The following is a 26,447-nucleotide window of genomic DNA, read 5'->3' as shown; positions in this document are numbered from 1 at the left end:
GACACCTGCCGCAATGTTAACAGGCTTGAAGTTACTAACAATAGTCTTACAAAAAAATTACCCGCATTAAAATTTTTATTTTCTCATTGAAGATAACAATTAATTCCCAGTGACCAATGACCATATGACCGACAAATATAAAAAAAATTAAATAGAAAATTTTTGCTCTAGTATTTAGGAATCTCCTTGTAGTAAGAACCGGAAGCGTAGTTTGTGGTGTAATATTCGGCTGTCTTAGTGGTGTAGTAACTCGGGGCAGAGTAGTGACTTCTGAGCTTCGTTGTAGTAGGTGGATGTAGCGTAAGTAGTGGTGTAGTACTTGGGATCCTCGGTGGGCAGCGGGGGTTGAAGTGCAATATAAGGTCTCGTCGATGTAGTACTTTGGGGCTTCTATGAGTACCTGGGAGAAGCGTAGATTGTAGTGTAGTAAACTAGAGCCTCGGTTTATTCCAGTTCAACGAAGTACGAATTAGCAGCTGCTGTGTTGTGTGTAGTACTCCGCTGCCTTCGTGGTGTAGTACTCCGCTGCCTTCGTGGTGTAGTACTCCGCTGCCTTCGTGGTGTAGTACTCCGCTGCCTTCGTGGTGTAGTACTCCGCTGCCTTCGTGGTGTAGTACTCCGCTGCCTTCGTGGTGTAGTACTCCGCTGCCTTCGTGGTGTAGTACTCCGCTGCCTTCGTGGTGTAGTACTCCGCTGCCTTCGTGGTGTAGTACTCCGCTGCCTTCGTGGTGTAGTACTCCGCTGCCTTCGTGGTGTAGTACTCCGCTGCCTTCGTGGTGTAGTACTCCGCTGCCTTCGTGGTGTAGTACTCCGCTGCCTTCGTGGTGTAGTACTCCGCTGCCTTCGTGGTGTAGTACTCCGCTGCCTTCGTGGTGTAGTACTCCGCTGCCTTCGTGGTGTAGTACTCCGCTGCCTTCGTGGTGTAGTACTCCGCTGCCTTCGTGGTGTAGTACTCCGCTGCCTTCGTGGTGTAGTACTCCGCTGCCTTCGTGGTGTAGTACTCCGCTGCCTTCGTGGTGTAGTACTAGGCAGAATTATACTTCCAAGGCTTCGGTGTAGTAGTTTGGAACATCATAAGTTATGGTGTAATAATCAGAAGCCTTGGTGGTGTAGTATTCGGTTGTTGCGAATGTCGTTGTGTGGTAAGACGCCGGCGTTGAGGTTTGGTATCCACCATACCCACGAAACATCGGTACACCAGTAGTCGACCCAACCATCAAGGATACAACAATCAAACGCAGGACGACGCCATTGTAAACTAGACGGAAAATAATTTGAACATTAATGCTCAGTTATAACTAATAAATTGAAAAATAGAAAAATATGGAATGATTCACAACTCAATGTAAAATAAACAAACAGAATACTTACCCATGTTTTCAAAGATGGAGCAGCGTAGGTTGCAGTTTAATACTCAGGAGCCTTGGTGGTGTAGTAGGACTTGAAGGCCTTCGTATAGTCAGTAGGTGTTGACGCTGTTGTTTAGTAAGGAGGCGGCGTGGTAGAGTATTCTTTCGCTGCTGTTTCTTGATATTCGCCATCAGCAATACAGCAACCAATAGCAGCACTGCAGCAAGACGGCATAGTTTACTACACAATATTCAACAATAACGGGCATATTATCAAATAGAAGAAAATAAAAATGTATACACAATTCCATGTGAAATTACAAAATATTTACCCATCATTATGAACTGGTAATACGACGAAGGATGCAGTTGTTGAAGTGTCGGAGAAGCTCACTCACCTGATAGACAATAAATTTGAACATTGATATTCAATAACTGGCATGTTAACAATTATTTTTAAAAACATTTTAATCGATACAACTACATGTAACAACAGAAAATTTACCCATAATTGCGAACTGATAATGCGATGAAGAAGGCCGGTGGAGACAAGAAATGCACTGCGCTTGTTGCCGTGTCGGAGATACTCTTTCGACTGATCTCTGTCGCCTTTTCTCTCTCATTTTATACGACTTTTTCCTCACCCTTACTTCTCAACTCAAGCCTTGCGGCTATTGTACCTGCTTGATAATGAAGCAAAAAACACGTGTCGTCCTCACCCAACCTCTACACCACTGCATGACACGTTTTACGTAATGATCTTCGTGACCTTCGATTATGAAAGGTATGGAAACTGGCCTTTCCTTCTGCAGGTGGGCGTTGCTGGGGATGGGTCAGCAACAACCAATATCAAAATGAATACCAAATGGTTTTCGTTTTCTAACACATCCCGTTCTCACCCAACCTCTCCCCCACTGCATGGCACGTTTTACGTATGATCTCCGTGACCTTCGATTATGAAAGATATGTAAACTGGCCCTTCCTCCTGCAGGTTGACGTTGCTGGGATGGGTCTACAAACAACCATTATCAAAATGAATACCAAATGGTTATAGCTTAAACTTTGTTCACTTTTTACTAATTAACTTTGAGTCATTTGACTCGTTTCTTCGGTGAATGAATAAATATTCCATTCCAAATACGAAGTGAGTCTTATTCTAAAAATATTTCTAAAAATACGGTTACACTGCCGACGTCAAGTACACCTGTGCAGCCAAGTACCCCGAATACGTCGCATCCAACTATAAAGCTAACACATACTCCGCTCCTACTTACAATCCTTCTACTCCCAATTACACCGCTCCCAGATACACTGCCCCAACCAAAAATGTTCCGGTTTACACCGGCACTACGGTCTACTAAGCCCCCGCAGTCCAACCACAGCATTAAATTGCTGAAGTTAATTGAAACAACCGAAATCTCTTAAATGTCCGAGATCTAAATTCATTGTTTAATAAAGAACTCAGTTCGATTTAAAAAATAGTGCTCCCTTGAATACATTCGTTCTTAATTTTGAAAACACAAAGATATTTCCTGCTCCTCGATCCTCGAAATCTGACAGCTGAAAACGATCCAAGTTATGGTATAGCGATCTATAGCTTAGTAAACAAGAAATGTGTTACACAGTACTATGAAAACGACCCCCGATCTAGCTCATCGAAACTAATTAAAATAACAAGTTATAACAAACAAAGGAAAAAAAACTTACGCAACATTCTGAAGAAACTCTGTGCTGTGTTTGAGAGCAGGGGTAGTAGGAGACAGTGGGCGAGTGAGGCCATCGGTTGTAGGCCTAGTCGGTTGGGTAGTCGCATAATGCTAGTTTTAGCACGTCAGACTCCTCTACAGCCCTATAGCCACCTCCCCTGGTGACGAAAGGAGTGCACGTCGGTGAGCAGTATTGCTGACTGAAATCACTGAATGCTGTGCGGTATCGCTGCGATGAAACAACGGCGAAGGATTAATCTGAAAATGAGAAAAGACATTTATTTAAGCCAATTATTTTCAAACAAGGTTGCAGCGACAACATGGAATAGATCAAATCAAGAGTATGAGACTTTCTTAAGGAACTAAAAGGGGGGATTCAAAGAGTAGTAGCCAAAGGGCAAAGTGCGTTCTAAAGTGAAACGTTCTACAGTTTCACCCAGACTCGACTTTGATTTTTTTTTATTGGAAAATCTAAATCCTGGCTACTCTCCATGGTAGACTAATCAATTTGAATTCTGAACACTTGGTACGAGAATTTTCAACCTAACTGCGGTGTTGATAAAGTGGTAAATGAAATAGTACACACCCACCTGCTTGTGCAACCAACGACGCTTCCCCATTTACGTTACCCTTCATGCCAGATGAAAACACTGAATTTATTTACCGGTGATTGTAGTCCACTGTGATGTCCGTCTTCCTAATTCCCATGTATTGTTACAAGAAACCAGTTGAGTACTTGACCCGAGGTTGTCACCTGCCAGGAATGGCCAAGTCTGCAGTAGAATCCCGTCAACGGGAATCTTCTATGCTGCTATAACTAAGAAAAACAGAAACATTTTTTATGTTAAAAATAAAAAAAATGGTTTTAAGGCATTAATAATCGGGTATGATTTCACGGTCACGAACCCCACCACTATCCATAACACGCTGTTCGAATAATGCTAAGGCAAAGCAAATACCTCATTACATTGTTAGACCCATAACATTGGCGTTTAAAACCACCTTAGAAAATTCGGCAGCTTGATGGGAAATCAGATTTTGATGGCAGTTCTCAAGAGATAAGAGCCTCGAGAGATGAGAACATCGACATCGAATATATCAATGTTATCACAGACTTTGCGTAACATTTCGCACCCATTCGTTTAATCTGCATATGTCAAGGTGACAATGTCAAGCGTCTAAAGCCCTGATTTTAAGCAGAAAAGCTTCGTCACCTGATTCGTACGCCGATGCGCAAAAATTGAAACAAGAAAATATTACTTCATACAATTCCAGATTTTTTCTTCCAAGAAACGTAGAAGTCGGATCGCAGAGAAACAAACGCAAAGAACAAAAAGAACTAATTTTACAGAAAAATGCAAAAAAAAGTGTTCTGCTCAAGCTAAAAGGTTCAGTAACGAAGTGACAAAAGAAGACAAACCTTTGGAGAGTCAATGATGAGGACTTGTGCTCAAAATGGTACAAAATACAAAAACAAAAAATGAAATTAAGTGACGTAATAAATTTACTGTAAGTGTCCTATTATTATTTGGAGTCAGTCGGGTAGTGTTTATCGGTACATCTTATCACTCTGAAAGTGGTCCACAAACTTTTTTCATCTAGTCTGTGACGAAACAAAACAGAATTAGCAAAAGACAATGAATAATGTAATGGCTGGTAAGGGATGTAGTTTATCTCACCTACTGAAATCGGAATTTTTAAACTTGAATTAACTATAATGCATCTTTTGCTATTTGGTGTTCACTAGTTTTTTTCAAAATGGTTTAATTTGCAAATAAAGATAGGCAAATAAGTTTTAATGCGGAGTCAATAAGGCCACGTGTTTACTTGTCAAGGCGAAGTGTTCTGAACATTCGTCTGCTCATCGTATTGATTGCCAGATTTTAAACAAATGTGTTGATTTTATTTTTCTTCTTTCATGCTTATTTCTTATTTTCAGAGCCATTTACTACTTACTAGTAAATGGCTCTGTTATTTTTCTTTCTTCTTGAAAATCTATGGATCAGAGCAGAAAATAGCACAGATATTGGTCTTTATCTGTGGTGGATATTTGGTATTTGGTAGGCTCTTGATATTTGGTATCTCTGTTATATCTAGCGATCTTGTACTTAGAAGAGTAAGAGCCTCTTACCTGAAAGAAATAGCAGGTAGTACTGGTAGTAGTAGAGCCAATCTTTGCCTCTCATGTTGGAGATTATAATACATTCAAAACTTATTGAGAACCTTTCGCAAATATGTTGGAATTCGACCCTGTTAAAAACACGAGGCGTCCTTGTTGTGCTAGTCGAGGACTCCGGCTAAATGAGAAAAGTAAGAAATCACCTTATAACTACAGTAAATTAGAAAAAGACTCAAAAACGTTTTAACCCTGACAGTCTAAATTCCCAAAATTCAATACTACATTAAGTAATTAGTAGATATGTAATCAATGCTTGAAAAGATTTTATTTTTCCAAAAGTCGCGCATTACAATATTGCGACTACAAAGAGTAAAAAAGGGGAAAGGATTTAGAGTTTAACACGTTTGTTTCGTCGTCAGTGGTGGAGAAGGACTACATGGCGAGTATTGCTGATTGATTGTGTATCATCGACTGATGGAAGAAATGGTGTCGTAGAAGTAGTGGATGATTTTACTGCTGAAGCAATACTGATCAGCCATCAAAGAGTCCTCTAGTAATAGTATCCGTATCCGCGGTAGTGATATCTTGGGTAATAATGAGGGTAGTAATGAGGGTAGTAATGAGGATAGTAGTAACGTTTATGGTGAGTGGCTGAAGGTTCCAAGGACTCATTTTCTTCAAAGGGCTGCTGAGCGTATTCAGCAGATTCGATCGGCGCAACTACCGCTACCTCACCTGGTTGATTTTCTATAACAGCAGCGCCAAGAACTTCATGGTCAGTTGGTGAAGGAGCACCTTTGACAATCGTCAAAGTAACCAAACACAGTAGAAATGCCAATGTCACCTTCATGATCTATGTACCCTCAAAGATACGTATGTTAGATGAAACTAGATGTGAAAATGCAGCTTTACAATATTTTAAATGTAGATTTGTAATACGTAACGCAATATACAGTGACGTAATAATCTCCTACGTACCATTTTATCAGCTTGAATTTTAGTGCGAGTGGGTGAAGATCGAATGATCTTGTTGTTGCTGGTTGTTGCGCCGAAGACGAACTGATTTTTGCTCAAAAACTTTCGCTCTTTATATTCACCGGAGATACGCCAGGGTATGCAAGGGATAGTATGGATACCCTAGTATGCAGTCCATAGTATGCAAGGGAAAGGAGAACAGTATAGCATGACCATCACGTTATACGGAAGTCAGACAAACGATGCGGTTAAAAGGTTCAAGTTGTGGCCTCAACCAATATCTATCTATACGTGTTCGCGGTTCGTCGTTTATGCGCACGATAGAGGCTGCCGCATAAGGAGTATCAAACTATGACTGGGTGGTACCAGGTACGACGAGGACGCGACGTAACCATTCACACTTTCTTCAACGACCTTTGCCAAACTCAATGGATACTTAAACGTGCAGTTTACACCGATAGATACACTTTGTTGTAAAAGTACCCTACACGGAAAGGCAGGTAGGCTACATAGTGTATACATAACCTAGTTTTTCGATCCGATATTCCAAATATTAAATTCTATATTGTAAATGCGGTTGATTAAATATTATTAGTTTTTGGTTATACATTTGGCAGTAAGGTCCATTTCCTTTATAAAACAGTACTGATCTGTAAAATCTCTAAATCCATCCAGAAGGGAACAAGAATATATAATAGCAAGGTATAGTAGCCTATCCAGAAAATTCAGATTGTGGAATATGATTAAGTAATAGCGGTAGATAATACCCAGAAAACTGCATTGGTATTAGGTAAGGATATGCATTTTTTCCTGTGTACAAAGGATAATTAGGTTATAGGCGACTGGGACCTTGAAGGAGCTTGGCGTACCGGGTACGACCGGGTACGTGGTTACAGATGAACGGTTTTCCCCTAAAAGTCCCCCCTCCCTTCTCCGTATTTGGGTTAGTTAACTCTATATATTGTTGGCTCTCTACTCTACCTGGAAGAGTAGGGGAATAAATTACTGAAAATAAAGTTACAAGCAACGAAAATTCAATAAATTGCTAATAGCAACTTATCTTCCACTCGTTTCACGTAACCCACAGAGAATTATCAGCTAACAATATGGACTTCTTTAGACCTACGAGTATTTAACTATTTATACCCAACATTGAAGATCGAGGAAATCGCTGAAAAATGCTCACAACAGAAATACATTCAAATTTGTATCCGACTGTTTCGACGTTATATTCGACCCAACTGAATTAAAAAAAAAGAGATCTGCTATTCGTGTACCTTATTTACAACAGTTTGACATTTTTTTAGGGGGGGGGGGAAACAGAACTAGGAAATGCAACGACTTAGCTGGTCCAACAATTCTCCCTCAACTCGAGGTAAATGTGAGACAGACTTCCAGAGTTAGTTACCCAACCATATTTTCCACGAGGTTAAATCTATTCCATAAAAGGTTTTCTGTGTGTCCGACAGACCGACACTACGATAAACAATGTGAACTCGACTCATGTCTCATGTTATTGCTAGACAATTTTTCTTTTTTTAAGCAGTTGTTTGTATTTTACGGTAGATGTCGGGTCACAGCTTTTAAAGTTGACCGCTAGATCCTTCTATGCTCAGTTCAGTTTACTCAGGCTAAACTGTGTTAGTGTTGTGGAAACTGGAAACCGTAGTCCTTTATTCTCTCGAATCAGCTGGTCATACAAATGACAAGGCAAGATTTGTGATACTTTGAGCACTGTGTTTATGTCCATCATGAGTGAACTAACTCAAGAAGAGGTAGAATTATCTGAAATTAATAAAAAAGGTTGTCAAATTGTAGCTTATTACACGAAATTCATTTATACAGATACGCCAGCGAAGGTTGGCCCGCCTTGCAGTGATGTCCACTGGAGTTGCTCCAATGAGCAACCCTAGTTTGTCTTCAGCCTCAACTTCATCACAACCAAGCAATGCTATTTTCATGGAAAATGTGTCAATGCTATACACTCCCTCCACTCCTGTTAAAAATTATCCAATGGATATTGATGGTACAACTCCACGAAAAATTGAAGCTATGGACATGGACGGTGCAACACCACGCAAGATTGAAGCCATGGACACTGATGAACCAGCTACCGGAACTCCATCTAAAGTCCAATCCAATGCTGATACTTTGTGTACTGAGGACTTCCTTAACACAACTGTTGCAAAAATTCTTTGTGTGTCACGAAAACCAGAGAAGAGTTGTATTGTTTTATCTGCCATCTGGCCAAACAATCCTCTTGTGACAAGTGTAAGCTTTGTGAACAATCACTATATTTTGGAGACAGTTGGCGACATGATAATGGAATCCTTAGATATTATAATGTATTCTCTGGATAAGCCAAACCAGTTATTTCAAGAAGGCTCTGAAAGCAACTGTCTTCAGTATTTGATTGACTGTTATACAAGGATGGAAGAACATATGAAGAAATATTCCAAGAAGTGCAGTATTTCATCAGTAAAGGAGCTCCTGGTGAAAATCAAGACTGAATTGTGTGCTGCTCTTGCCCTATTATTAGAAGGTTTTCTAACAGAGCCAATCAAGAAGGATTATTACAACATCCTGTATGAACACCTGAAGAGACACAGTTTACCATCTGAATTTTTCTATGAATTGGTTCATCATCTTGAGTCAGATTATGTCCGGTTTACCAAAATATTCTCACCATTACTTCTAGTTATACGGAAGGAATCTCAACAGAGCTCAGTCTCCGATAGCTCGCATACCGCAGCCCTACAAGTCCTCTCGGATTTGTGCGAGTGTCGAACAGGCGTCAACTCCTCTACTCGTCCGTTTTGTAATCTCATGATTAAGATGGGGAATTGGCTTGTAGAGCCACTTACAGAGGCAACGGGTCGTGAGTTTGCGAAGTTTACTTTCCTTGGGCCGTTCCTGTGTACATCACTTTTCGCAGAAGATGACGTACGAATCGCCGATAAACTGAAAACTACCGGGAATGAATCACGACCAATCGTTTCTAGCCTTCAACAAGAGGTGGAATTGACACGCAATCTTCTTCACAAGGTAAATTTTTGTCTTCATTAGTTAAGACACTGGTGAGTGGTGACGTATTTTGATTTCTTTCTTCTTTTAGGTGTTTTATGCGCTTTTGGCAAACAGTGGATCGCGTGAGGCCACATTACAGTGGATCGCAGTTGCACTCAAACGAAACGAAAAGCGTTCAATGATCAATGTTGAATCGCGACTTGTTGCTGGTGACGGATTTTTTCTCAATCTTGCTGCTGTTATGCATCAGCTCTCACTCAAAATCAAGCTTGACAAAGTGGATGTATTTTATCCGTTCCACCCACAGAGTCGTATTAGCAATAGTGTGGCCAATGAAACCAAAATTAGAGTGAATTCACAAGAAAGCCAGCAGTGGGTCGAGCAACTGAATCAGCCAGATTCTGGACACATTTGGCAGGAGTGTAAATTCCCTACTGAATGTTGGTTTATGACACTGCATGCCCAGCATTTAGCATATTTGCCGGCCGCAAGACGACATCAGCGGAGGATGCGTGCTCTTAAAGACTATCAAAAACTCGTTGACGAAATGCAAAATTCAGAAGCAGAATGGAGTCAAACTCCAGCAGCCCGCCGAAATAGGGAGCTTATTGCTATGTGGCAAGAACAGGTTGGTCAAAAATGTTTGATTTTCGATTGCCAACACTTAATTAATTTTTTAAATTTGTAATTACTAGGTGAAAAAGCTTTTATTAAGCAAACCTTGCGCCGAAGCTGCGTTGATGGACGAAAAACTCATCAGCAATTACATGCATTTTAACAGCATGGCCGCAGAATTGGAAATGCAGACCCTTTGTCCAGAAATTATGTTTCCCACGAATAACTTTACTCTTCCATCTAAAGCTACACCTCTTTTTGCAAACTACCCAGAGTGGTAATATAAAAAATTTCATCCGGGTTTTTCTCAAAATGAAAGCTATTTTTATAGTATGCTAATTCTTTTATCTATTCCTGTAGGTACGTCGAAGATATAGCCGAATTTCTTTTACTTGCCCTGCAGCACATGCCTCAGATTGTTGCTCGTACGGTGGATCAGATGGTGATGACCTGGTTGCTCACGCTGGTCTGTTCAGCTCATTGTTTCAACAATCCTTATCTGGTGGCTAAGTTAGTTGAAGTGCTCTTCATGATGAATCCGTCAGTCCAGGTATACGAAATTTTACTTTTAACTATTTCCTTGTTATTCTTATTTCTTTATCCCTTTAGCCTCGTACGGAAACGTTACATGAGCGATTGCTGACTCATAAAATTTCGCAATCAGCGTTACCCCCTTCTCTGATGAAGTTCTACGCAGATGTTGAGTCCACCGGAGCAGCATCAGAGTTTTATGACAAATTTACAATCCGATTTCACATCAGCATTATACTCAAGGTTTATCATACTTTTCTTTTCTGGAAAAATAGATTGGATTTATTTATTTATTTTTACAGAGTTTGTGGCAAAGTCCGATCCACCGAGAAACTGTTATACAGGAACTCAAATCAGGCAAACAGTTTGTCAAATTTATCAATATGCTGATGAACGACACCACTTTCCTTTTGGATGAAAGCCTTGAGTCACTACGAAGGATCCATGAAGTCCAAGAAGCTATGGAAAACCGATCTACGTGGGATCAGCAGCCTGAGGAGCAAAAAGAAACACGCCTCCGACAACTTTCCACGGATGAGCGTATGTGTAAATCGTACTTGACGCTTGCCCGTGAGACGGTCGACATGCTACACTATTTGACACAACATGTTCCCGATCCTTTCCTGCGTCCTGAGCTGATCGACCGTTTAGCGGCGATGCTCAATTTCAATTTACAACAGCTCTGTGGGCCTAAGTGCAAACATTTCAAAGGTATACATTTATTCCGGAATAATCAGTTTTAGTGGCTTGGGATGATAATAATTGATCGTGATGTTTGTTTTTTAAAATTATCTTTCAAGTTAAAAACGCCGATAATTATGGATGGGAACCCCGACGTGTTTTGGACCAATTGACCGATATCTATCTTCATTTGGATTCTGATGTGTTTGCTCAAGCACTAGCTGCCGATGAGCGCTCTTTCCGTTTTGAACTTTTTGAAGAAGCGGCCGTGCGTTTAGAGCGAGCACTAATCAAAGCTCCACTTCAAGTATGTTAGATTTGTCATCTTTTTAATTACGTTTTTTTTCCATAACATTTTACATTACTTACAGATTGCGCATTGGAGAGAGCTGTCTGCTAAAGCGCAACGAATCGTACTTCAAAATCAAAAACGTGAGCTAGACTTCAGCGACGCTCCGGAAGAATTCCGTGATCCTCTTATGGATACACTCATGGACGACCCCGTCCTTCTACCTAGTGGAAAGGTTATGGATAGAGCCGTCATCCTTCGTCACTTGCTCAATTCGTCTACCGATCCTTTTAATCGTCAACCACTTACTGAAGACATGCTGATGCCTGTTGAAGATTTGAAGCTCCGTATCGTAGCTTGGAAACGGCAAAAAGAGTAAAGTCGAACATTTTTTTTGTCAGAGAAGAATTTTTGAATGTGTTTGGCCAATATTTAGTTTAAAGGGGTTTCCAGATTGTTTTTCAAGTGTAATACATCTTGTTTATTGTGGGCAAAATACAAACTTAGGTTGCTGCTCCGATAATATTTAGCATTCCTAGACCGTAGATTTTAACATCGGAATCTTGCAGTTGAACAATTTGTTCACGCAGTGTCGATATTTCAAGTTGACCAGACGCTTGATTCTTCGTTAAGTATATGAAGTCAAAAACCGCTTTCCAATGTTCAGATTTACTGTCGATTTTTTCAAGATGGGCGATGAGGTTATCAACTTCTTTCCTGCCATTTGCCAAACAGTTGGCGTTGCGGCTCATAACACGATTTATAGACTCCAATAGATCCATGTTGGCGTTATCACGGATGAGAGATGGGCATGCTTCAATCCAACGCTTCAGTGATGACATATCTTCTTGATCACCAATGGTTTCCCCAATATTCATCAGTACCTTGTTTAGATACAGTCGATCCTTTCGATCTGGTCGAATACGATTACAAAATTCCACGAGCACATCTATCAAATTATCGACATGAACTCTCAAATTCTTTTTACTGCAACAAGCCAACACAATGTCCTTCAGCTTGTCGAGTTCTACTTGTGTAAAAACGTACTGATCCGAAGATTGAAAAAGTCCTAAAAAAAAATATTATTTAACAAAAAGTACACCATTACATAAAATCAGATCTTACCACAAAGGTACTGAAAGACGAGATCGGAATATTTGGCGGCGCTTTTCATTTCAAGGTGGGCCCAGAGAAAACAAAGAATGAGGTTTTGTTCGCGGCACTGAGGGTCTAATGCTTGCTTCTTGTTGCGGGCAGTTTCTACACGAGCCGAGAAAGGGAATCGTTGAATAAAGTTACGAATCAATAACTCTCCGTATTCGGATTCAAACCAACGCAACAATTCTAAGTGGTTTTCTGATCGACTCATGATACTCCGCAACGTGAACATCACATTGGTGATGCACGTAAATAGAGCCAAACTTTCAGTTCCAATAAGGGAATAACCTGAATATAAATAATATAATAATAACAATTAAACGATGCACTGATTATGGAACCTGATGCCAATGAAACATTTTAATAATCGAACAATAACTATACCTTGATTTTTATTAAGCTGCTCGCTAGCCATAGCCTCAACCCACGTTTCACTGAGAAGAGGGAAAAGGTGAGAAATAAATTCTTGGAGCTGATGGGTAGATGAACATTTGTCGTTGACGGACAAATGACCAGGTCTACGGATGTTCAACTGGATATAAAAATTTCTTTTCATATACAGAGGACAGGTTTTTCCACAACTGAAAGGGATTATTGCGGAGTTTTGTTGTGGATCTATTTGATTTTTCCCCAAGAGCAGAATAAGAAGCCGATTAACACGCGTCAGCACTTCTTGTCTCCATTTTAACGAAGTCAGTCGTTGATTTGGATTTATCGTCAAAACTCGCTTTCCGTTTTTAGTATCGTCTCTGCAAGAAATTTGCTCAAGAAAGTTTGGAAGAATCTGTGAATATAAAATAATATTAGGTACTTTTAAACTTATAATAAAATGAAATCGTTAAAAACCTGCATGGCAACTGTAGAAACAAGGCCAGGAACATGCGAAAGTAGGATATCAAGAAGCAAATGTGAATCTTTTTGAATTCCTAAAGATATGTGATTCATGCAGCACATTAATTGTGCATTAAGAAGGGGGAAAAATGGTGTAATCTTTTCCGATGAAGTGGACTGAACAATATGCTCTAGAAGTTTCAATGAACATTTTCGGACTTGTGCATCCCGGTTAGCCATCAGTTCTGAGAGCTTCCCCAAAAGTGAAGAAAGTGAAACCTCCAAAACCTCTGGAAATTTTCCTAAAAGTTCTTTCATTCCATTAATGCCATCTTGTTGGACACCAGCATTAAAATGACCCATGTGTGCAAGAAGTTCCTAATAGAAAGCAGTCAAGATTATACTTATGAATTCCACAATTAAACAACTTTGATTACCTTAAATGTTTGTTTTCTATGACTTAATGGTATTCCACTGTCTTCAGTCGGTCGCATATGATCAGGGAGAACAATTTTCTTTGTTTTAAAGCTTGTATCAGTGACATTTAAGCCTTTAGGTAGCAATTCTCCTTTTTTCCTTTTACCACTTTTTTCTGCCTTAAAAGATAACTTAAGTTTTATTTTGTTTTTCTCTTTTCGGAACTCCTTTTTATGCTTTGCACTCTTCGTCATTTTGGCAAATTTGATATGCTATGCAAATATTTGAGAAATTTTTTTTTCAAATAACGCCTTTTTCTATCGAATGGAACAACTAACAAGTACCAAATGTCAACTGCCAACGAGTTTCACTAAAAAACCTAGAACTGAAGTCAAGTACACGTTCAAGTACAAGTATTTCCACCGTTTCCACGTGTGAAAAACAGAACAGCAGACGCCTACAGTTGGACGTGACAGTGCTTTGTTGCGCGATCTCGCAATAGTGGAAGAGAATTAGATGATGAAAAGTTCCGTCGGTTCCGTGTTCCGTTCCGTTTAAGTTTTAAATAAGTTCTTCATTTTCTCAACTTGGATTGCGGAGTGAATACCAAAGAAACTAGATTTTTAGTTTAACACGAGCTACTTTTCCGTTTACTACACGTTAATGGGAACAACATCATTTTTGTCTGAACTAATGAATTGGTTACAAAAACAATGAAATAAAATATGAATATTCATAGTAAATAAATAATATAGAATTCCCAAGAAGCCGCATTCATGAAATTGTGCAGGGCAATAATTACACGTTAATTTTAAATCATTTAACCCATTTATAAAACACTAAGCTATATGACAGCGAACGAAGCCTCGCAACTGACGATTTTGCAGAGTCGGTAAAACTTGACAAAGTCGGTTATTTCGGTATGTCAATTAGTTTTGAATTCGAATCTTGTTGGTAGCTTCTTTTATTATGGATTAAAAGTTAAATCAGGAAATCCAAATTGAAAGGGTAATTTGTGAATGACCGTTGTTAGTTGTCATTATCGAGGCAAGTTTCCCTAATTTGGGGATTCCTCAAATTAAATTTATACATTTCCTGTCTATTGTACGCTTTTAAGTGCGAATTTAACAGGCTGTCATGCCCACTAGGTTCTGGTAATATGTTTCTGACAACATTAACCGTAGAATCTGCCTCATTCAAGAAATGTCTTTCGTCCGATACAGAGCTTCGTCCACTAGTAGTCATTAGTGGTTTTTGATGTGGATTGGGAGAGCAATCTGCCAAAGAAAAGTGTGTCGTTGAAAAGTTGCTCCGACCAAGAAAAACTGAGCACCCAATGCCTTCCGCCCCTCCCTCTTCTTCTTCTTGCCCCCGTTCAGTTCTTCTTCGTCTATTGTTTCTGGTTGTTCTAAGACAACGCTGTTCCTTAAAGCGTCTGTAAGATCGTTTCAACAAGTAGTGAACCTGCGTAGAAGTAAAAAAAAACATAAATTAAAATAATTGTACATCGTTATGTAATAGGTATAAAAGATTTAAAAGAAAATTACTTCGCCATTCCCATAACAAAATATGATGGCAACCAAGAATCCTTGTAATCCGTCGAGTAAGGCGTTCGCATAATGATAAAATTCTATCCAATCGCAACCATCTTTTGACGGGCGATAGATGGTCACGACAAAATGAAGGCCAAACTAGAGAGAAAATTTAGAAAGTAAAATGTAGTACGGAACAAAAATATTATTCGGTCCTCAATACCAGGGGAACTAAGACCAGAGTAGCTCGAACTGCTTTCCTAGAAAAGATAGAAATTTAATTATGTTAAACTAACGACATCTTAGTATTGAAATTCAAGATTTACTTGCTTTTCTTACTTACTAATTATTTTTATCATTTATAATGTTTACCTGTATTGGCTGGGTTCAGCGGTATTTGTGGATCTTAGTTTCATTACTAATATGCGAATAATATTTACTAAGAAAATCAGATTCACCTAGATGTAAATATTGTCATTAGATGAAAATGGAAATTAATTTTTGCATTATCTTTCATAAACATACCACTAAAGAAAATAGGCAGGGTGTGTTCAATACCCATTCCCATGCTTCAATCGGTTCTATCCAACAGCGGCTGTCATACCTAAAATCAAACATTTCAATTAATACTCGGCAGTTAATCTTTAATTTTTTTAATTTTTTATTTTAAATTAAATTTGTGAATACCATATTGAACGTATGATGGCATAGATTCCAACTGGGAACAGCGGAAGAACTAAATGAAAGAGTATAATAGTAGTTCAATCGTACCGACTCATATTGCTTTAAGTGCATCCATTTCTAGACAAACCACCGATTTATAGTGGGGGTGTTTGCCGAAGAATTTTATATCATTTCAAAAAATTACCCCAGCCAATAACGTAAAAGACGGAGAAACTGCTTTGTTCAGCAAATGCGGCAGCGATTAATCGATGAAGATAGAAGCCCTCACAAAACCTACAACGTATAGTAATATTTTTAATTAAGTATTCAGCTCGTAAAATTTGCGTACGATAGACAAGTATCCTACTTACATCCACGCGTAATTAGTTAGTCGCAGGTATTTCACGGTGATTAACATCAGACGACAAACCAGTGCATTCTGCAAATGTCATATGAAAATGATTATTAAAGTTCATTTTCCCACCACAAAAACCTACGCACGTATCGTATCATGTATTTTTTGTAGAATTATTGAAAAATACCTGGTTTATGTAAGAATCTTTTTTGCCTGAAGTCGCAATTTGTGGTAAAATCATGACAACTTTGAAAACTATTACGAGTATGGAGTTCAGTAAAATGGAAATGAACATGTTCTTATGTAGCCGTATCCGATAAACATTTAGCTGCCTGAATCAAAATAAATGATCAAAGATTAGTTTCTTTTTGAGGTGAGTTCTGCTATGATTTTTGTTAATGCTGAAAATAATACAATTGACTATTTAAATTTGGTTAATGAATAAAAAACATACTTGTAGGAGTAGAAGATGAAAATAGCGGGCAGAAGCGTGGCAACTGAGACGGCATATGCATATAGGTGAACATGTGCCCGTTGTTTTAACGTGCCGACAGGACTGCAAGGACTATAATTCGTTTTTTCTGTAGAGGCACCTGTTTCTCCACGTCGATACCATGTCCCGTCAAGCGTGCATACCTTTTCGGCGTTACCTAGTATTATTCACAAATCTTGAAGGATGTAATCTTGTTACGCTATGACAATCAGATTTATTCTACTTACGTGCACATGCTGGGGGCTCAGTTTCAAAATAGATGAAATGGGGGCACTGAGCAAGAGCCACTTGATACGGTCTGGTTTGTGGCCAGCACGTCCAACCATCCCACGTAGGGGGACAATACTTCGACATTGATGAAGTTTCGTTTGCTGCAGAGTACATTTGTCGATCCAGTAAATGAATATTTTGATTCTGATTAGCAACGTCGCTTGATTCCGTAAATCCAAGCATTTGGTAGCAGCAATCCACAGCGGCCTTGCAACACGATTTCCATTTATCTTGTGATTTTAAATCAATAAAAGACATGTGTAATTGACTTTCATTGTCTTCAGAATCGACGGCTAACTGTAAAACAAATATAAAAAGAATGTTCGTTTTAAAGGCGAATGTAAAAATATATTTTTTTGAAGCTGATTTTATTCTGTGCTATTCTGAAGTCGTCTGAAATCACATGCAACTGTTCATTAAACGAAAATTGTTAATGAAGGAAAGGTTATTTAAAAAATGCTCTATGTGTTTCGTTAAATAGAGGAAGTTTTTTTTTTAACTTGCCGTTAAGTTGTTTCGGTTATGGACCAAAAAAGTGACGTTATAAAAAGTGCCTGCTGTCTGCACACTCTGCACTCTGACCACCTTCGGATTCCATTTGCTATTGCGGCGAAAAAAAGATGGGTTGTCCGGGATGTAGTGATAGCATCGAGCGCAAGTATCCAAAGCAAAGAGATCGATGGGCAAATATTGGCCGTCCGGAGCGCGACAAAAATTATTTTCACCTGTCGCCTTCATGGCGTATTGACTACCATTTTGAAACAAAACATTTTCATAGTTTGAACGGCGACCACGAGATTGATTACTAAAGTAAACTATCTCTCTATCATCCCATAATTGCGAAATCCCCATCTCAGCAACATCATCACGTTGATTTACGTTCTCTTTAATGAGTGATGAGGTCAGCTCCAGCCCACAAATTGTATTGATCTTCGCCAATTGCGATAGAATCAACAGCAAAATAAAACAGCGAGACATGGTAAACCTAGATTGAACAAATACTTCAATTATTTCTCTATGAATAAATATTAAGTTGCGTGTATAATTTAGTAAATTAGCGCACAAGTCAGCAAGTCACATCATTTGCGTAAAGCTCAAATTTTTTTACGTTTCATTACAGCCTTGGTAAAATTACTCAGGCGAATCCTCTAGAATTATAATTACTGTTTTAAAACAATGAGATGATCTCTGCATTATTTTTTTAATAACAACCATGCGCAACCATGAATGTTGTTTGCGTCCCGTATCTAGTAGTACATAAATGGTGATTTCAATTTTTAAACGTTTATTGAGACCTATCAAATAACTAGAAATATTCTATGGAGATGGGATAAACAAAGCCATCGGAATTTTTCGTTCGACGTAGCGTGCAATGTCGAGTGCTTTTTCCAGTTAATATATTTTCACACGCAGCTGTAACCAATAAAAATCGTTGGAATCGTCCGATATCAATTGTTGTAATCCGATCCAGCGATCCCTAATAGAAAGAAGCTGTCTCGCGAGTCAAGACCTTTCTTCCTTTTCCTCGTTCTCGCGCTATTGTTCTTTCTTTTATTCTTAGCCATTTCCTTTTCTGACGTACACATATAGGTCTATCATTACAATCCACTTACCTAATAACAGAAAAGTGCTTTTAATCTAAGCTAGCTGTACTTTTATACTTTTTAAATAAATAGTCATACATAGTATAGTGGTATAAAATAAATATAATTCGTCTGTTTTAAATCAAACTAGCTTTGTCAATCTATCACTATTCGTATAATTTAAAAAATTAGAAATATTGCAATTAGTTACCTTAAATTGAACTGTGTCTGTATATACGATGCTGTTTAATAAATATCTTATTGGGACTCTTAACATTTCCGGTTTAAAATAAAATTATTGCTGTTTCATTAATTTGTAATGCCAATTACAGATTTTTTTTCGATGATTTAGCAATAAAAGAGTTACATAGAAACGACATGAAAGAAAAAATGTCAATGATTTTCAGGAATAAGCTTCGTTTATAAATAATATTAGCGTAAAAAGCTGACGAACACCTGCCGACACCTGCTACTGTGTCGTGCTTGGTGGATTGATTAACGGAATATGTTGCGATCGACCTACTCACTTAACAGTAGCGTTGAAGAAGAACTGGAGCGTAAGAAATGCAAACATCTTAAATGAACTCCGTCTAAAATGCTACTAGTATGCAATGTAAGACAAGACTGCCTTTTCAAGGATCAAAACTCGTAGAGTTCCTTTTCTCTGCTTGGAGTTCCTCTTACGGACATGCGCGTCCTCAGCCGAGGCCAACATATGCTTCAAGCATTATTGGGAAATATTAATCGACGACCTAATCGAGTTTTTTTTTTACATTTGCATCATAATGGGCGCATGAGTAAATTACCGGATGTTCCTCGCCGTCCAAATTTGTGTTTAATGTTCAGTGTCCTTTTCAGAAAGGATGGCAATTTATTTTTCAATCATCTAGCAATTGCGTGTTAGTTCTATACCACTAGTAATCCTAAATGATCCACCTACAGATAGGAGGCATTTGCTGGAAAATTACACCAAACAAAACGATTTGCAGTCAAATGAAGGGCAGTTCGTTCCACATACGTACGTATTTTCACTATTCAACAGTTCCATCTCTATTAATGAGTCCATCTCCGGCCTACAGATAAATAGCGGATCTTCAAATACAAGAAAAATAATAGGAACAATTTCCCGTCTTCCATAAATTATGTGCATCTTCCTATTTTCTGCACTGTTGTCTTATTCGTCTAACTTGAAAAATTTTCCCTTGTAGTTCTAGTTAAATTTTATCCTATGTGTTTGTATACAATCGTACAGCACATGTTGCTTCCCAGTTTTTTTTTTAAATGTTGTTGGTTGTCGTATATCGCCGTGATCGATCTCGTATACTGGTAAAAAACGTTGTTGAAAATCTTGATTTCAAATTCAACGCTAATCGTTTGTTTTTGCAACATTGCGGAGAATGCGACAGAATATGAGTAGTTTATAAAATACGAAAGATTTGTGTTTGAAATATTCAGTGTGGTGCAATGTGGAAGTAAATCGACATCAGTAAAAACCCAAGAACCCCACAATTTTTTTTTTACTATTTTTCTCTCTTACTTACTTTTTTCGTAACTTTGCGGTTAACCATAGACGAGGACATTAACGAAATCTGACGGATGAAAAAAATGTCGTCTAAAAAATTAGATTACATTTTTTTAAATAATGCACTGCATTTTCAGTTTGACATCCCTTCGAGCTAGTAAACTGGTAAGTTTCTAAGCTGCTTGTATTAATTTTAAAAAATTTATAATGTTTGTCTGTGTACGAAAACTGTGCTAGTCATTATAAGAGACCTGAAATATTTTGTAATTATAGTGAATTGCGCAAAATGAAAATGTCTTCCAGAGTTTCAAAAGTTTTGAGACAATAAGCTGAGTAAAAATTTTAAACACAAAAATAAAGTAAAATTGGAATTTCAATTAAAGCTTTGAATTTTGGGTACAAGTTACTCGTCGATTTTTTATTCTTTTTGTGATAATTTTTTTAAAACATTGTTCAATGGCTTTAAAATAAAATTTTGTCTGGGTTCAAATCGAAAATGTATGCACTGCACGAGTATTTCTGCGGACACCAGCTGAATATGCGTGTGCACAGGTGGGTAATGGAATCGGTTGTTAGTTTCTTTATGATGACGACGTAACATATGTGAATGAACACACCCTGCCATAAGGTATTTCTCCAACAACGATTTTTTTCTCAAAAATTGTCAGTACTGTTCCTATCCGATATGGTCAACGATGTAACGACAGCAGCCGTAAAATCTCGCAAAAGCAGACTTTCGTTGAGATTGAACGATGGATATGCATCCGTCAACCGATATAGGCCTACTTCCATTTCCTACCTGAAGAGCTGCGAAAAAGTGTGTGGGTCAGCTTCGTTGCCGCAGAGTCCTTCATCGTGTGAATCATCCCAAAGCAATAAAGTAAGCTGCTCTCTTTCAGTTTTCCAATGCCATTTGCATTATTTAAGAACAAAAAAGCAACGAGGATAATTCTAGCATAATCAGTAAACAATCTAATTCGCAGGGATCGCAAGTATTTCGGTCGAGATTAGATATTTTAGAAAATAGAAATCCCAAATCTTTTGAAAACATACAAAAAATAACTGAAAGTAAAGCGCATAGCTTGTAACAATATTTACCAACATAAATTTCCAAATGCTACTACTCTGTAATATAGCAAAGACTCCGCGGTTGACTTTATGAGTTAATATTGAGATCTTAGGGTGCTGCGTTACTCCTTGAGAAAAGGCCTTTATTATTTTTAATGATGAAGTCTCAATGGATTTGTAACCAAATTCTTCCAGCCAATGTCACAAAACCATTTTCTTGATTCTATTCTGAAAAATAGATATGTTTGAAAATGACGTACGTACGCCGGCACCTGGCAACCCGTTCGTTTTTATTTATTTTTAACCTTCACCAGAGTCCCTCCACAGCAGAAAAATAAATCGTCATTCTTATTCCTGCTGTAGTCCGCTTACTTCCATTCAATTGAGCCTACATTTTTCATTACGGCGCCCGGCTGGCCCCTGTAGACCTACTTTCAGTTTTCCATCTTGTAGAAGCTTATAAGAGTACTACAATTTTACGATGATAACTTCACAACTGACAGCAATTCTTTGTCTTGCCTCAAAATGTCAGAAGGAAATTTCACCAATCAAAAATTTAGACACACCGGAAGCCTGGCAATACTTCTGGTGTACGCAGTGCAGACATGGGAACTTTAATTCAAACAAGCAGTCTATACAAATAAATTTATTTTTCACATGTACTATGGAAAACTCTCTTTTATCCATGGGATTTTATGACTGTCAAGTTTACGTCATGTTATGTGATAAATCTCAAATTTACGTAGATTTATACCAAATGCTTGGAATGTGGGACATAAATCTTCATCTTTTTGACGTTGTAGAGGAAATGTGCGGACACTGCGCACTCCAGCGTTACTCCTTTTGAATGATTTTTTTTAGAGAGCAAACATTTCGTTGATTTGATTTCTAAAAAAGCTGACAATATTGTTCGAAAATTTTCAAATTGATTGATTGTACATTATACGTATTATTCAAAGTAAGAAAACTAGCTGTTATTAAAAATGTTTTTGTAATCCACAGCAATTCAAAAGAAACATATGCAGATCAGAAGAGGAACTCTATTCTTATCAATTTCACGTTGGCCAAGATTGCAAAACCAGAAAAGCTTTCTTATCCGATACGTTCCAGCAACTGAAAAAAATGAGCGAGTGGACGAAATCACCAACGGCTTCATCAACAACAGTTCATTGCAACAATGGGAGAGAAGCTCCTTTGTCAGCCGCTCAACATCGTCGGTTGTTGATGATGTCCGGTACCCGAAACAATCTGTCGCTTGATAGTCAGAAAGACTCACCTGAATTTCAAGCCGCTTTCACTCGGTTCATCTATCCTAATCACGTCAACAAAAAAACGAAATCCGTGTTTCATCAAAGTGATCCTGGCGGTCTGTAAGTCGTTAAATTTTCGTCGTATACTTTCCAGAATTCGTTCCTATTCATTGTTTATTTTCAGCGGTAAAAAAAATGTAAAGCACATTGTTGCCGATTACCAACACCGTTTACGAATTCTGCATAGTAATTACATTTACAAAAAACATAATCGGTAATATGACTATTTTGTTTGTTTTTTAAAAATCGTATTTGTGATACAAAGTTAAGTCGAACGCTGTTAGATGGCGTTTATAAGAAGGAATTACGTCAGTTAGAGAGCGCCGTTGCCGCCGTAGAACACGCTAAATATGGGCCGGTTTCCAACAAAAAATAATAAAAATTCAAAGAGTAGCCTAAATTATGGATCCGATTGCTTGATTGCCGTATTCCAATTATAAAGTTTTAATTGCCTTACAGAAAGAGCACTACGAGTCCGAACGGCATTTGCGAGGCGAACGTGACCGAATCTCCGCTTTTTTCTGAGGCGAATATTCCGTCGCTTTCGCCGGAAGAATCATGGAAAACCTTGGGGGAATCAACTCGGGTCGTCGTACGTCGTTCAGCCAATCTGAACCTGCATCGCCAGACACGCTTCCACTCGTCCGGCTCTCGTCTTGAATCGTAAGTCACAACTCACCACAGATCTTCTCTCTACGCGTTAGATCCTTCATAGCCTGCAGCCCTTTAATTATGGTCATCGCTTATTCGGCCCATCCATCGTCTTCCTGTTCATTACCGTAGTATATGATTACACTCCAACCGCCTGTTCATTACGCGAGCGTCTGACAACATTTAATCAACAATATTATTGTATTCAAGGGGGAATGCAATTGTTGAATATAATCGATTGAATTTAGAGAGGAGGTGACGGGGTGGCGGGAGGTCCCTATTGCTCATACAATTTTCTAGTTGCATTTTGCTTGAAGTGTTTAAAATTCAAATATTTTTGAATTTGATTGTTTACCCACAGAATATTTGTGAGGTACAAAACAGGCCTGATCTGCAGTCGTTCTAGCCCAAATGAGTTATTTAATGAACCCTAACTGAGTCAACAAAAACGGCAAGAGAAAACGAGTTCCAGTCAACCGCATAGCTCAGGAATAATCGTACTCCGTACTGTCACGACTCATAAACAACGTCCTAGTCAAAAAGGAATAACAGAGATAAATTTGCCCTACCTTTATGCCTGGGAAATACGGCCAAGCATGCACCAGCATGCTCCATCCGCAGCAGGAAAGTTGAATCCGGATAGGCGGGATAGGAAAAGGCCAACTCCTCGTGAATACCCATACACTCGCATGGGTGTGGACATTTAAAGAAAAGGAAAGATGAGATTTGTAACTCGACCGACATCGGTGGTTTCTCCAATCAAACGGGATGCTGTTTATCTAAATAAAAATTTAAAAAGAGGTTATGAATAATATTTACAGAAACAACAAGTAAGGAAAAGTTGAAAATGAGACAGTGGGACCTCATTGTTAATAAATGTTGTTGTAAATAATTGTATTGTTTACTAAATAGAAGAATTTAAGGTTTTGACGTAATATACTGGATTCATGCAAGTCATTGATCATTAAAATATAACTAGCAGGTCATAGAAAAAAAGTAACGAAAATCATTACCCAAGCAATGATGAGACTGAGATTGCTGGTGATGACAGGTAGCAAAGCTGGCATACCTTGCTGTTATGATGGCTGCAATCTGCACAAAGGAAAAGTACATATAGTGCAAACTGATGCAAACAAACAGCCATGCATCGACAGGGGCCTTGCATGGTAAATGCTAGTCAGAGAACTAACATTTCACAAATCTAGAACAAGATTAACTCTTCTATTTAAGATCCCATAATCATTTCATTGGTATTCTTACTTTTATTTACCTGCTAAAAAGCATGGAGTGTGTGGAGTGTGCATCAAGCCACTATAAAGAGCCGCGACCAGAGTTCACACGATGATTATATTTTTGAAATTTCTTCTGCTGTTTTTCGTGCAACGAAGTTTCCAAAAAAATTATCGTTTGGTTCACCATAGTTATCATTATCATTCACTAATAATTTCTCTTCAACACCTCTTTTTCGAAAGACGAAAACTTACAAAATGAATAAATGATAGCAGACGACACTAATCATCTGATTCTGATTAGCCATGTTTTAAAAATCGACCCCTCCCCCCTAAATCCAAACCGCTCAAAAACAATAAAAGCGGTTTTGAGGTTTTCTAACCCGCACTCGAGATCCACTGGTCGGAATGGAATTATTTTAGTATCTATTAGTTCGTCGCATTAAATTACATTGAGCCCCACTCTCAAGAAAAAAGTAACCACAGATAATTACTTTAAGACCGAAACCGTCATCTAATAAGACCCTACCCCGGCCCCTTATTCAGTCTTGGAAGCCAAGAGGGAATAAAGAAGAGCATCTATTCACCGGAAACTCGGGAATCCATCGCATCGATTGCAGGATATACACAAACTGCGTCTGCAAATGAAATTGCATGTCGTCTTTGTGCGAGTGCTTTTTGAATTATTCCCCGTTGCCACTTATTGTGTGGGTGCATCGAGTTGAAAGGAGCATTGCTTGTTGAATATCCAGACGTCCTATTCAAATTTTCTTGACAATTTCGAAATGGTGAAAGTATGTCGAAATTGCTTGGCAGAGCCTTGGTACATATGGTTGGTGATCGATTGAAGCATATGCCTTGAAATAGCTGAAGCCCAGCAGGCACAAAAAAAGGACCCACCATCAAATGAGCGCGTACGCATTATAAGCGGGTGTGGTCACATCGAGATAACGATATAACCACTCACGATGAGTTAATTAGCCGTCACTCACAATCACGTCTCTTAGTTGGATTTGGTTTCTTAGATTTGTTGGTTTTTTGTTATGTTTTAATTTGTGGCGCATAATTACATTTTTCCCAGTACTTTCCCTTCTCTAGCCCAATTAAAGTATGCACATACATTCACCAGTGTGTAGCTTGTGTTCGCTAAACCAATTGGTATTAATCACGTTATGTAGGCGTTGCACGGACAAGCGCAGATTTTCTAAATGACATTTTCAACATTTCAAATCATCAGGTATATTATATTTAAGCAAAGACGGCTCAGCACGTCATAACAAATGGATATAATGCAGTTGTGGGGAAATACGTAGAATTCAGGCGAGCACAATGCAAGAGTTGATCCGTTACATACGTATATTACATACCAACTACTCTTGGATACAGTGAATATGTGGAGCGCGTTTGATTCATTATCACGGTTGAAGTTTCTTGTTTTTGATTCTCGGCATTGGCATGGCGAGAGCTAGCTAAGCCTTCGGCTGAGTTTTGGGCTCTCATTGTAACTTGGTGGATAACAAACTTGCATCTCGTTTGAAATCGACAATGGAAAGTTGTTGTTGGGTGTTTGTGGCCCGCTTGTGGGGAGTCATGCAGTGCACGCGCCGAGATTGATGATCTAAACATGACACAATACTGTAGAGAGGGAATATGTAGAATCAAATGCAACTTGGAACAATATACTACGTATATATACACTGCAATTTTATTCATGTCGGTTTGGCAGAAAACAAAAAAAAAAATAGAATATAGTATTTTATTTTTTCTCGCTTCTTGTGTGGATCAATATGATACCCTGCGCAGACCCACACACGATTGGGCTACCGTCTCGTAATCGATCGCAGGGCACAGTTCCAATGATCGATTTGTCTTTGATGGAATTGTTGCTGGATATCTCGAATTGTCGATACGTTATTCGTTGGGTCGATCATCATTTTAGTTTGTGAATAATCATTTAGAACGGGTCTTGTGTCATAGCGATTATCGAGGCTCACGGCTGTGAGATAAGACGCGTCCAAGTAGGTCAGCGCCGATCTAAACTCGCTTGTTTTATTTTTATCCAGGTGCCAAATG

The 26,447-nt window shown here is 38.6% G+C and overlaps 5 protein-coding genes and 1 long non-coding RNA gene across 14 annotated transcripts in view; 2 read left to right on the top strand and 4 right to left on the bottom strand.

Annotated features, from left to right (window-relative positions):
- Positions 1-57: 57 nt before the first annotated feature.
- On the bottom strand, positions 58-4,895 carry LOC124195948. 6 transcript variants are annotated; one of them, XR_006875495.1, is made up of 8 exons: positions 4,735-4,895; positions 4,564-4,658; positions 3,720-3,872; positions 3,057-3,313; positions 1,855-2,361; positions 1,682-1,747; positions 1,372-1,590; positions 58-1,258 (listed from the first exon to the last, which is right to left on the bottom strand). It is a non-coding gene; the product is annotated as an uncharacterized LOC124195948 (long non-coding RNA). The 6 variants fall into 6 exon arrangements; XR_006875496.1 differs by having other exon boundaries at positions 3,720-3,866; XR_006875497.1 differs by having other exon boundaries at positions 3,720-3,863.
- Positions 4,896-5,480: 585 nt separating this feature from the next.
- On the bottom strand, positions 5,481-6,311 carry LOC124195937 (transcription factor Sox-1-like). Its single transcript, XM_046590634.1, has 2 exons — positions 6,153-6,311; positions 5,481-6,027 (listed from the first exon to the last, which is right to left on the bottom strand). Exons 1-2 carry the CDS (start codon positions 6,153-6,155, stop codon positions 5,725-5,727), a joined length of 306 nt encoding a protein of 101 aa, XP_046446590.1. The 5' UTR covers positions 6,156-6,311; the 3' UTR covers positions 5,481-5,724.
- Positions 6,312-7,773: 1,462 nt separating this feature from the next.
- On the top strand, positions 7,774-11,815 carry LOC124195911 (ubiquitin conjugation factor E4 B-like). The gene is made up of 9 exons (XM_046590578.1): positions 7,774-7,924; positions 7,995-9,194; positions 9,265-9,804; positions 9,872-10,068; positions 10,152-10,341; positions 10,401-10,565; positions 10,625-11,033; positions 11,123-11,310; positions 11,375-11,815. Exons 1-9 carry the CDS (start codon positions 7,892-7,894, stop codon positions 11,669-11,671), a joined length of 3,219 nt encoding a protein of 1,072 aa, XP_046446534.1. The 5' UTR covers positions 7,774-7,891; the 3' UTR covers positions 11,672-11,815.
- On the bottom strand, positions 11,750-14,197 carry LOC124195917 (testis-expressed protein 10-like). 2 transcript variants are annotated; one of them, XM_046590592.1, is made up of 6 exons: positions 14,043-14,134; positions 13,719-13,970; positions 13,297-13,659; positions 12,835-13,234; positions 12,418-12,738; positions 11,750-12,361 (listed from the first exon to the last, which is right to left on the bottom strand). In XM_046590592.1, the coding sequence occupies exons 2-6, from the start codon at positions 13,950-13,952 to the stop codon at positions 11,796-11,798; spliced, it is 1,884 nt and encodes a 627-aa protein (XP_046446548.1). In that variant the 5' UTR covers positions 13,953-13,970; positions 14,043-14,134; the 3' UTR covers positions 11,750-11,795. The 2 variants fall into 2 exon arrangements, with proteins under 2 accessions (XP_046446548.1, XP_046446558.1); XM_046590602.1 differs by having other exon boundaries at positions 13,719-14,197.
- A 127-nt stretch (positions 14,198-14,324) lies between these two features.
- LOC124195925 (calcitonin gene-related peptide type 1 receptor-like) lies at positions 14,325-24,609 on the bottom strand. 2 transcript variants are annotated; one of them, XM_046590614.1, is made up of 14 exons: positions 24,416-24,609; positions 24,159-24,237; positions 23,715-23,924; positions 16,969-17,996; positions 16,703-16,898; positions 16,436-16,580; positions 16,265-16,332; positions 16,099-16,187; positions 15,918-15,966; positions 15,756-15,834; positions 15,603-15,688; positions 15,454-15,490; positions 15,246-15,389; positions 14,325-15,162 (listed from the first exon to the last, which is right to left on the bottom strand). In XM_046590614.1, the coding sequence occupies exons 4-14, from the start codon at positions 17,267-17,269 to the stop codon at positions 14,728-14,730; spliced, it is 1,629 nt and encodes a 542-aa protein (XP_046446570.1). In that variant the 5' UTR covers positions 17,270-17,996; positions 23,715-23,924; positions 24,159-24,237; positions 24,416-24,609; the 3' UTR covers positions 14,325-14,727. The 2 variants fall into 2 exon arrangements, with proteins under 2 accessions (XP_046446570.1, XP_046446580.1); XM_046590624.1 differs by lacking the exons at positions 23,715-23,924; positions 24,159-24,237; positions 24,416-24,609 and adding an exon at positions 19,122-19,832.
- The window catches only part of LOC124195903 (rap1 GTPase-activating protein 1-like), a 51,963-nt gene continuing 45,761 nt past the window's right edge, over positions 20,246-26,447 (top strand). The window contains exons 1-5 of one of the 2 annotated variants that reach the window (XM_046590541.1): positions 20,246-20,281; positions 20,785-20,996; positions 22,187-22,554; positions 22,619-22,708; positions 22,954-23,157. In XM_046590541.1, coding sequence (XP_046446497.1) covers positions 20,802-20,996; positions 22,187-22,554; positions 22,619-22,708; positions 22,954-23,157 — 857 coding nt within the window. In that variant the 5' untranslated portion in view covers positions 20,246-20,281; positions 20,785-20,801. The remainder of the gene's footprint in view (positions 20,282-20,784; positions 20,997-22,186; positions 22,555-22,618; positions 22,709-22,953; positions 23,158-26,447) is intronic. The other variant, XM_046590552.1, reaches the window with a different exon arrangement.

The sequence above is a fragment of the Daphnia pulex genome, chromosome 1 (genome assembly GCF_021134715.1).
Source record: "Daphnia pulex isolate KAP4 chromosome 1, ASM2113471v1".
Classification (NCBI taxonomy): domain Eukaryota; kingdom Metazoa; phylum Arthropoda; class Branchiopoda; order Diplostraca; family Daphniidae; genus Daphnia; species Daphnia pulex.
Note: the sequence above shows the minus strand (reverse complement) of the source record. Positions and strands in the feature narration are given on the sequence as shown.

Excerpts from the sequence above, each read along its gene's own strand:
- LOC124195911 (XM_046590578.1), top strand. The coding sequence starts at position 7,892 with ATGTCCATCATGAGTGAACTAACTCAAGAAGAG. Across the intron at positions 10,069-10,151 it reads TTTGCAAACTACCCAGAGTG|GTACGTCGAAGATATAGCCG; the intron begins GTAATATAAAAA and ends CTATTCCTGTAG. Across the intron at positions 10,566-10,624 it reads ACATCAGCATTATACTCAAG|AGTTTGTGGCAAAGTCCGAT; the intron begins GTTTATCATACT and ends TTATTTTTACAG.
- LOC124195917 (XM_046590602.1), bottom strand. The coding sequence starts at position 13,952 with ATGACGAAGAGTGCAAAGCATAAAAAGGAGTTCCGAAAAGAGAAAAAC. Across the intron at positions 12,739-12,834 it reads GCAGCTTAATAAAAATCAAG|GTTATTCCCTTATTGGAACT; the intron begins GTATAGTTATTG and ends ATTTATATTCAG. Across the intron at positions 12,362-12,417 it reads CGTCTTTCAGTACCTTTGTG|GACTTTTTCAATCTTCGGAT; the intron begins GTAAGATCTGAT and ends ATTTTTTTTTAG.
- LOC124195925 (XM_046590614.1), bottom strand. The coding sequence starts at position 17,269 with ATGTCTTTTATTGATTTAAAATCACAAGATAAATGGAAATCGTGTTGC. Across the intron at positions 15,491-15,602 it reads GCTGAACCCAGCCAATACAG|GAAAGCAGTTCGAGCTACTC; the intron begins GTAAACATTATA and ends TATCTTTTCTAG. Across the intron at positions 15,390-15,453 it reads CTCTGGTCTTAGTTCCCCTG|TTTGGCCTTCATTTTGTCGT; the intron begins GTATTGAGGACC and ends TTTTCTCTCTAG.